Source organism: Polypterus senegalus, chromosome 4 (genome assembly GCF_016835505.1).
Source record: "Polypterus senegalus isolate Bchr_013 chromosome 4, ASM1683550v1, whole genome shotgun sequence".
NCBI classification, from domain to species: domain Eukaryota; kingdom Metazoa; phylum Chordata; class Cladistia; order Polypteriformes; family Polypteridae; genus Polypterus; species Polypterus senegalus.
In genome coordinates, this window is record NC_053157.1 from 237,232,978 (window position 1) to 237,243,881 (window position 10,904).

At 45.9% G+C, this 10,904-nt stretch overlaps 1 protein-coding gene across 1 annotated transcript; it reads left to right on the forward strand.

The window, feature by feature from the left end:
* Nucleotides 1-2,399: 2,399 nt before the first annotated feature.
* Nucleotides 2,400-6,172, forward strand: LOC120528919 (zinc finger protein 664-like). Its single transcript, XM_039752995.1, has 2 exons — nt 2,400-2,786; nt 5,387-6,172. Exons 1-2 carry the CDS (start codon nt 2,400-2,402, stop codon nt 6,170-6,172), a joined length of 1,173 nt encoding a protein of 390 aa, XP_039608929.1.
* The last annotated feature ends 4,732 nt before the right edge of the window (nt 6,173-10,904 follow it).

Genomic DNA, 10,904 nt, shown 5'->3' on the forward strand with positions numbered 1-10,904 from the left:
AAATGCAAAAAAAGTTATTTTGCTTTACTACGATCAAAGTTCAAAATCAAACTGATCAAAAGAAAGTGCAGGTCTGTGACACCGGTTACACAATTCCGGACTCTGGGTGCCAGTAGACGTAACCAAACGACCAGGAGGATGGGATAAGTGAGCCGCAGACCGGAAAAAAAAAACAAAAAAACTCTGTTTTAACTCAGACACGCCAATCTTATTTTAGAAAACAACGCCAAAAGTGACTCTCCTTCGTTGAGCAAGGCCCTTAACCTGCAATTGCTCCATCCTGGCTATGACGCTAATCTGCACGTAGGCCCTCCAACCTGCAGGGAAAATTAATGGCGCTTTTCCACTGCATAGTACGGCACAGCACGGTTCAGTACAGCTCATCAGTTCAGCTCGCTTTGCGTTTTGACTGCAGTTTAGTACCGCTTTAGAGTGGGCGGGATTATTCACGTGTCGTTATAGTTGCGCCGCCTCTACTGCCGTGACATCATCATAAACGCGCCACAAGCGACTTTCTGAAACATTTTTTCATTCCGCGTCGCCCCATCCAGCTCTCGCTGAATCCGCTCCTCGGCTACCAACGAGAGGGACGTCTGTACTTCCTCAATAGACCACGAAACAGCCATTTTTGGTTAAAACAAAATGGTGCGTCCGAACCTTCGCTGGCTGTGCTAAAAATCTAGCGGGTCTGTTGTGTCTCGTGTCGCAAGTTCAGTGACGCAGTAATGACGCATTTTCTCCGCCAATCAGTGACCAGCACAGTTTACACGTCACGTTTTGGTAATGGTTCAGCGCGCTTGGAACCTCGGCTGAGGTGGTACTAAAAAAAAGGACCAGGTACCAGGTACTGGTACCCCCCAAAAGTGAGCTGAACTGAACCGTGTCGTGCCGTACTATGCAGTGGAAAAGCGCCATTATAGTGTGGTGCTGAGGTGTCATCCCTTTCATGGCTGCACTCGAGTCCTAACCTGGGATCCTGCGTTGGTTTGTCATGTGACGGGTGCTGCAATGCGTTGTATCAGCGCCTGCTCCTAACCCAGTGTTTCCCAAACTCGGTCCTGGGGACCCCCTGTGGCTGCAGGTTTTTGTTCCAACCAGCTTCTGTTTTTAATTGAACCCCTGGGCTAATTAAGTGAACTGATATTTCCCAAGTTCTGTGTTTTGGGAACAATATAGAAAGAAATTAGAAAAATAAGTATGCAAAAATAAATAAATAAATAAAATGTACCAGGCAGTTATATGGGAATAATGTATTTTTTTTTTCTTTTTAACAGTATTTTCATCTTGATTTTCATTCTACTTTTCTAGGTGTTCTAATTGTTTAATCCATTATTTACTAATTAGTGGGGCTGACGCTAAAGTAGTTGCAGCCTTTGATCGTTCACTGTGTTGTTTTCCAGCGTGTCATTAATTAGATACAAGGGGTGAAGCTGCACAGAGAAAGGGCAACATAGAATGAAATCAACAAAAGAGAGTTAAGCATTTAAACCTATAGTAACATCAAAAATATTTCTAAATGTCTTATAAATGTAAAAATCACATTGCTGTGCTTTTCTGAATGTCGAATAAAAGAAAGAAAATCCCAGCACAATAAATGAGTTCAGTGCTATTAGATGTTGTCACTGATTAGGAATCTGGTTGGAACAAAAACCAGCAGAGACACAGGACCGAGTTTGGGAAACACTGTCCTAACCCTCCCTCTCTCTCTCTCTCTCTCTCTTTCGCTCGCTTGCGCACGCACGTCTGACTCGGTTACGCGGTCATCCACTTCTATTTTCACTTTACCACACGTGAGAATTTCCTTGCCGGACCCCCGAGAAAGTAAACCCTTTATTCTTCTGACCTATTTCCCTAAAGTTTTACCTAGCGATTACTCCTTCTCCCCTGCACTGATTACGGGAGAGCGACTCGACCGCCGGAAGCCGGGAGCGCGCCCGAAGGACTACTGCAGACGCGCGTCTCGGCGCCGAGTAGTTCGTGGTCCACAGCCTGCTGTCGGGGTGCGTGGTCCAGACGTTGTGCCGCCACCATGTTAAGCTGGGCAGGATCACTGAAACAGGTACGTGAAAACTTTATTTCTCCTACAGATTTTTTTTTCTTTGTTTATGATAGGCTGAAGTCTCCTTCCATTATAAATAAATAGTTTAATAAATCATCCAAAATAAAAAAAAAAAAAATAGCAATTATGGTGGGGGTTAAAATCAACCAATAAATAATCCATAGACAAAATGAGGTCAGAGTCACTCCTAGGAACATTAAAGCATCAGAACAATCTGGACGAGAACAGGCCATTCAGCCCAACAAAACCCACCAGTTCTATCCACTTAATTAATCTAAAATAACATCAAGTCGAGTTTTGAAAGTCTCTAAAGTCCTGCTGTCCACAACATGGTGATGACATGGAGGCAAGGCTCGCCCGCGTTAAATGGATGGACTGTGAGTGGGGGGCATCAGAGGACTGCTGTATGAAACGGGAGGCCTGTGACAAAAGGATTTCCATTTTTAAAGAAGAGGAGCGCCAGGGGGAGACCATGGAGGTTAAAGTTGAGGGTTTGAAAGAGGTCTCAGCATGTCTGGAAGAAGAAGAAGAATGCAATATTGGCAATATCTGTGAGCCGGAGATTTCTGAAGAACAGCCCTGGTTTACTAATATGGGACAACTGCCCGGCTGGCAGAATCCTATGGAAGTGAAATTGGAGTCATTTGATTTGAGCTTGAAGAGAAAATGGGTGATGGAAATGTGCGAGACGCAGAAGAGCGGCAGCCTTCTAGGAGTGCGGGAACAAGTAAGTGATGTGGTAAAGAGTAAAACCTGTGACACTGCTGTCATTTACAAAGTCGAGTGCTGCAGCTCCCCAAACCCCTTGACACAAAAGGCTTGGACACAAGTTTACAAATGAATGAAGCTTTTTTATTGTGTGAAACTCTTCCAAGGAATATTTTCACACACCACAACCACACTCTAATTCTAATATATGGTGACTCTGTGGCTGCTTCTCCAGCTGGCTTTGTCTTCCTCCTCCCAACTCTGGCTCCCTGAGTCAAGGCAGGTGGCTCCTTTTATATGAGACCCAAAACTGTGGCGCGGGAGTACTTCTGGGTAAGGCTGAAGGCTGACAATGTAGGGCTCGCTAGCCCCCTCTGCACCCGCTGGCAGCATCCTCAGAGCCTACGAGGGCTGAGGCAACAAACTACAGTTGTCCATGTGCTCTGTAGGAATCCATGGTGGTACCGTAACCTAGGGGTGCCGCCACTTAACGGGTTGGGGGAGACATTGTCCTAAACAGATTATCTTCCCTTGTCCTTCGATCATATTGGGATCCTGGCTGGTTAAGGATCCTGCTACAGCTCCGGTCCAGATACCAGTCGCAGTGTGGGATCTCCCGCACCCTACATCTCATCTACCTGTATGCCCCCGTATAGCAGGCCAGTTAGCTACAACGGAATCGATGCAATCTCTTCAGTCCCCTGTCCAACATTTAACAAAGTTTCTTATCGGATCTAGTAAGGTCATAATCGTGTCCAAGCAACAGATGGCTTATCCAGCTTCCTTACACTTTAAAATTAGATAGTCCACCTTAATGAAAGGTTAAGTGTCTGTGTGACCATCCAGATGGTATGTCTCTGCCATTCCAACAGACATTTGCAGTGATAAATTGCACTACATTTTTCATTCCAAAAGATGGCGCATCACAAAAATTAGCACTGATTTTCTGAATCCCATTCAGATGGCATGTAACAGCAATACAGCAACTGGATGGACACACAGATACACAGGTAGTGGTCCTTCTGTTAAGGTGGACGGTCTACTAACTGCTCGTAAATTGTATTGTTAGAGTGTGCTGGTGGCCAGCAGTGCATGCAAAGTCCGAGTATGGCGGTCTGTCGACTAAGCATGTGACAAGAAGTTCTCCTTCTCATTCTTTCTCGGTTCTTGGCTTTGTTTTGATCAGCTGGATTTTGTCTCCGTATCACGTAGGCTTTTGCTCCAAATCTTTCAAGAGCTTCTAAGTACTAGGGTGTTGTACCGTGTTAGCCATTTTGAATGTAGAGAAATGCCAAGCAAAGTGACACCTTTTATTGGCTAACTAAAAAGATTACAATATGTTTCTAAGGCAAACATGGAGGATTCAAAGGGTTTCAGAACTCTGGACCATTTTAGGGCTCGGACACTCAGAGTTACTCTGAGCCAGTTTGACTTCACCTGCTCATTTGTGGGGAATTTGGGAAATCCATGCAGACGCGCAGAGACCATGGATGACAACAGAGTGACAGGATGTGACCCCTTGAGGCAGCTACACTATGTCACCATGCCACCTGAAAGCAAACACATATACAGTATTCATGTTCATTTTGTGCAATATAAAGTAGGTCTTAAAGCATCTAACTGTTACCAAATCAGTCCCAACAAAGTCGAGGTAAACTAAATCGACACCCCAAACTCTAGTTACTGAAGGTCAACTGGCCACTCAGACCCTCCATATCCCACCACAATTCATCCGTTTTGGTGAGATAAGAGAAAGCTCCAGCATTGAAGGTGATGTGTCCACTGCAGTGTCCTGTTAAAGATTAGGAGTCACAGCTTGACAGAAAGGAGGGGAAGATTGAGAAGATGAGAGCGACAATAATAAAGAGTGAAGGGACAGTAGTGACCACTTGCCACAAAGGGGTCTCTATCGGGACTTTGGCTGTTTAAGTTCCCATTCTTAATCTCCCCTTCTATTTTCATACCCGGGGTCATGGGCAGCATTGAAACCAACTTGTGCATGGATGCCAGTCCACCACTGGGCACACATGTCCACATTCAGTCACACCAGAGGGTTATGAACACAGCAGACACATCTATGAGATATAAGAGGGAGTTGGAGAAACTGAACAGAGAGCAGGAGAACACAAAAGGTCCACAGCCAGAGTGGTCAGACCAGCAATGAATGTGAGGTGTGGGGCAGGAATACCAACTGGTGTGCCTCCCACTTCTTTCTTAATATTTAAATTAGTTTCCAAACGTTTAAACAAAACTTCTGTTATTTCAGATTTCCTGGACAATGGCAGCTCTTTACCATCTTCATTAATACAGAACTCTCTCTCAACTGGAACAGGACAAGGACAAAATAAAGATATCAATAACTGGATCCGAGAATTTTCCCCCAACCACTTTTCAGCATCCTCTTACTTGTGCTGCCAAGCAAATGAAGATAGAAGCCATCAACAACAATCAACATGAAGAGCAAAATTCATCTCAAGAGGCTTCATATGCTTGCCAAGGGTGCAGTCGAACGTTTAAAAACATGTTGGACTATAAATATCACAAATGGTTTCATACAAAGCCCAATCTATATGTCTGCACGGACTGTGGCAAATTCTTTTCTTGCAACAGTAATCTTCACAAACACAAAAAGATCCACACTGGGAAAAACCTTACTGCTGTTCCAAATGTGGCAAAGGATTCTTACATTTAAGTCATTTTCAGAACCACAAGAGAATCCATACTGGCGAAAAACCTTACTGCTATTCCGAGTGTGGCAAACGATTCTCCAATAACAGCAGTCTTTGGACACACACCACAATTCACACGGGAGAAACATCTTGCAGCTGTTCTGACTGTGGGAAAAGATTCTTGCTAAAGAGCCATCTTCAAAGTCACATCAGAATCCACAGTGGAGAGAAACCTCATTGCTGTTTAGAATGCGGGAAAAAGTTCTTATTAAAAAAACAACTTCAATGCCACATCCGAATCCATACTGGAGAGAAACCTTATTGTTGTCCTGATTGTGGGAAACGATTTTCAAACAACAGTACTCTTCATAGACATAAAGCAATTCACTTAGTAGAGAGGCCTCATTTTTGTTCTGAGTGTGGGAAAAGATTTTTACATGCCTACCAGCTTCAGCGGCACATCAGAGCACATACTGGAGAGAAACCCCATTGCTGTTCAGAATGTGGCAAGCGATTCTCCCGTAACAGTACTCTTCAGCAGCACACACACACCTTCACGCTGGACCCCAAGAGAAGCCATATTGCTGTTCTAAATCTGGCAAACAGTTCTCTGACAGGAGCGCTCTTCAGAAGCACACACGCCTCCATACTGGAGAGAAGCCATATTACTGTTCTGAGTATGGAAAAAGATTTTCTCAAAGCAACCATCTTCAGAAACACAGACAGATTCACATAGGAGAGAAGCCATTTGGCTGTCCTGAATGTGGCAAACGCTTTTCACAAAACATCCATCTTCAGAAACGAATGAGAATTCACATTGGACCTCCAGAGAAGCAGCCCCAAGAGAGAAAGATAGGAGGCAAAAAAGGAAGGAAGTAGCCATGTAGCAGTGCTACTATGAGTTAGAACTGCATCTCCCAGCAGTCCCTGCAGGGGCTGTTGGGGTCACAGGTGGTCAGAGGGGTTTAAAAGGAGGGCAGGTGTCCGACAGAGAAAAAAAAAAGTGTTTTTTTGTTGTTGTATTTTGTGTTCATTTACCTGTCGGATTGCCTTCTGTTAATACAGCCATATTTAGTCGCAGTGTCCTGGATTGTATTCGTTGTTGGGGTCTGGATCGTCTGTCTACCTGTGTGCTGAGGACTGTTTGTGGATTCATGGCTTTCCCACAAGTATAGGAGCGCTCCTGAATGATCCATCCGTCTTCACCCTTACAGTGTCATCCGTGGGACTGTGTTTTCAAACCCTTTCAACATACAGATCTCTGGACTTACTCTCGCCATCTTTCATCACATCTGATTTGGTATTCCATGGACTTTGCTATGTGGTGCTTGTGATTATATGTTTAATGTAATATTGCTGTAGGGGTACAGGGGTGTTATTATTGTTTCATTTATATAATTTAATTTCATTCTTTAATTCCTGTTAGTTCCCAGTGTGCTGCTTTTTGTCTCTGTTTGTGAGTGTGTGCGGGTCGAGCCAAGGCTGGGAACGTCCCTGCGATCAACTATAAAAATAAATCACCGTCATCTTGAAAGTGGGAATCTTAGCAGCACCTAGTCAAGTGTTAATCCTCTTGTCTGCTGGAGCCTTGATGAATACCTTTGTGTGGTGGGCTTCTGTTGTGTAAGTTCTCCACGGGGGGAAACTACATTCACAGGGGCGGCGCAGTGGGTAGTGCTGCTGTAAGGAGACCCAGGTTCACTTCCCAGGTCCTCCCTGCATGGAGTTTGCATGTTCTCCCCGTGTCTGCATGGGTTTTCTCCAAAGACATGCAGGTGAGATGCATTGACGATCCTAGATTGTCCCTAGTGTGTGCTTGGTGTGTGTGTGCCCTGTGGTGGGCTGGCACCCTGCCTGGGGTTTGTTTCCTGCCTTGCACCCTGTGTTGGCTGGGTTTGGCTCCAGCAGACCCCCGTGACCCTGTGTTAGGTTATAGCAGGTTGGATAATGGATGAATGGATGGACTACATTTACAGTAGACAAAGGATCCAAAACAGTTCTTCATGCTGGCCTATACTGGATGAAAAGATGCCTCGGTCCCGGGACAAATGAAGGCGGTAGTGATAGTGTGAAATCTTCGGATGAAAGGAAGAAGACCTTTAATCTGATGACATAAGAAGAAGAACAGTGAGATAGACAAGCAAACTAAGCAAGAAATTAAGACAGGGTGTCCAAACTTTTTTTCACTAGGGGCCACATACAGAGAAATCTACGAAGGTCTGGGCCACCTACTTGAGGTGAGGTATATTGCCTCACCTCCTGTGTATTAAGCTAGCAAAATCAATCAAATATAATTGAATATACTTAAAGAAAAAACAGCATCACAGCTCTCCATTAATGGGATTTAATTTACTGTATTACTAGCCGTCCCTCGCGGCTTCGCCCACGTAGTAGTGAAACAGGACAGTGAGGAGTGACAGCTCTCTATTCCTGACTTCACGCTTCCCCCTCCCCTCGGCCCGCGTGAATGTATCGCTCCTGCAAGCGAACTATGATTCTTAGTGGGATGAGAAAAGTCGCAAAATCAACCGGAATGTTCAAGCAAATTTTAGACAAAAACCCGATCTAAATCCGTTAAGTAGTTCTCTCGTGAAAAGCGGACAGAGAGACAAACGGGTCTAAAAAAACTATAAGAAATCTCGCGCTTAGACCACGAAATGTTTAAAACCGTTTCTTAGTGAGCACCTATGGGCCAAGGGTAACCTACATTTCAAATATCAAGTCCCAAGTCCCAATGGTTTTGGGAGATTTCGTGATGAACGAGTCAGTGGTATTTGGCTTTTATATACGTAGATAGACAAATCGCTCTCATCACATGCAATCGAGCACAAATCAAAAGCACCAGCTTTAGCTGACACATGATGGTTGAAATTTGCTGACAATTCTTCAATTCGCCGCACATCTGCGTTTCTGGACAAGCGCATGTTGTAGAGCTCCTGAGTTTTTCTCCGAGCACATTATTCCTGCGACTTTAGTGAGGCGCTCTTTTATGACGTCACCACCTGAGAAAGGTTTCACGTGAGTTGCGCTACCGCGTAACTGGCTAATGTGGCATTTTCTTGTGTTTTGTTAGCATGGAAAAAAATACTGTAGTTGAGCTAGCAGAGTAGCTGCCATTTGCTTAACTCCCTGTTCTCGCTCGGCACTAGTGTAGGGCGTGTAGGTCGGATGTTTGGTTTCGTAGTGTCGACGCCCATTATACTCTCATCAGTGCGATGGTTTCATTGCAAATCAAACAGACACTTGCCCATGACTTCTAGGAAGAGATATTCATTTTCCGCACCGTGTCTGAAATTTTCTGCACTTGGTTGCTATTGTGCGTTTCTTTGGTTCTGCCATTTTTGGTCGCCTTGTTTGTGAAGTTGTTGTTTGTGCTCCACGAGGACCCTCAGTGCCAGGATGTGCTCAATGGTTGACTTCTTAGGCGTAAAACCAGACTGCATCTGGTCGCTGGTAGGTGAGCAAGTGATCACAGATCTTATTGAGGGTGACATCCTGGCACAGAGGGCCGTGTTATCCCCCTGTAGTCCCCCCAATCCAAGTGCTCACCCTTCCCTTTCCAGTCCCGTTTACCAGTCAGTTAGGATGATGCCTGTCTGTCCCAAAATGGAAACAAAGATTGCTTGCGATGCCAGGAGGACAGCCTGACCACCAGCCTGGAGAAGTTCACCACAGACCACTGCAGCCTTCCCTCCCCCTCAGCCGGCTCGCCACCTGTGCCAATCTCAGTGAGGATGGGCATGACATTAAACAGCAGCCGGCCCTGTAAGCAGTCCTCCAGCTTGAAGGGGAGTCATGGAGGTTGGTTGCAGGATTGTCACACCAGCCACCGTTAAAACATTTCACACAGCTCCGAGGTTACAGACGGGACTTCTTTCTTTTCCGCAGCCACAAATGCCCCCCGAAAGGCTGCTCGCATTATGAAGGGCATTGAGGGAAAGACTTCAGGAGCCTCAAACCCATTGGAGATTTTGGTCCTGTCGGGGATCAGAACTGGTGCGGTGCCAAGGCGTCACCTGCAACATGGCAGCACTGGGGTCCCAGATTGAGGCGGCCCACTTGAGTTTGCATGTGGAAAGTCTGGTGATCACTAACTTTCACCAAGACATAAGGTACAAGGACAGGCCAAAGGAGCCAATGTGTGCTCCTCTCCTTGAAAACGTTATTGAAGTGGAAGTTCACGCACTAAATAAGAGGTTCGAAAAAAACAGCGCAAATACGAATTAGAAAGAAAGCCCCTCATCATTTTGCCTACAGAAACTCTTCAGCCCCCCTTCACTTTTTGTCACATTTTCTTATGTCACATCTTTCTGCTCAAATCCTTTACATTTGTTTTGTTTTTCCCCCTCATCAAGCAATGGCCAATACCTCAGAATGACAAAGCGAGAAAACGGGATTTCCAACTTTACTAAAGAAAAAACAAAAGTGACACGTGACATTGGCACAAGGGGGTCAGAGCTCACACTGTCACCCTATTGCTCATTATTGAGATGTTTGGAGTCTGCGACTGGACTGATTAGAGAAGGCCCGCGTCGGCCTATAAGAGGGTCCCACAGCCACGCGGTCCAAGGTGTCATCTGCAGAGCCTGGAGAGAGGATTGTGTCGAGGCACAGAGCTGGGGAAGGTGACGTCACTGGAGGAGCACAGTGGGTGGTCCGTGATATTCTTAAATGGAAGAAGTCTGCAACAACCAACCACAGCTCTTCCTAGAGCCGTCCATCTGACCAAACTGAGCAACAATGTGTGAAGAGCTGACTGATAACCTGATTGTCGCCTGTGTGGACCACCACTACTGCAACATTGTTATGGTAAAGTGGCCAGAAGCCCACCGGGAGTTTGCAAAAAGCCATGCTGAAGACTCTCGGACTGTGAGAAGAAAGATTTGTTGGTCTGATGAAACGGAGACTGAATGGTTTGGCCTCAATTGCAAGTCTCTCATCTGGTGGACTCCAGGCAGCACTCAACACCTGTGCGGTACCATTCCAGTGGTAAAGCCTGGCACTGGTGGCATCAAGGACTGCCAGAGCTTGCCGAACAGAGCAAATTGCAGAGGTGTCCTTAATGAAAACTTGCTTATAGCACTCTGGACGTCAGACTGGGCTGGGCTGAATGTTCACAAAGCAAAGACAATACAGGAGTGGCTTGGGGACATCCTGACCCAGGTGGCTCATTGTTTTTATGGGGTGCGGTAAAGTGCTATCAGTGCCTTCTCCCAACCTCCTCCTCCTTAGGGACAACTCTGGGAATGTCCTTGAGTGTCTCAGCCGAACATCTTTGGAGAGACACATCCATCCATCCATTTTCCAACCCACTATATCCTAACTACAGGGTGGAGCCAATCCCAGCCAACACAGGGCGCAAAGCAGGAAACAAACCCTGGGCAGGGCGCCAGCCCACCACAGGGCGTGCACACACATGGGACAATTTAGAATCGCCAATGCACCTGACCTGCACGCTGGGAGGACCT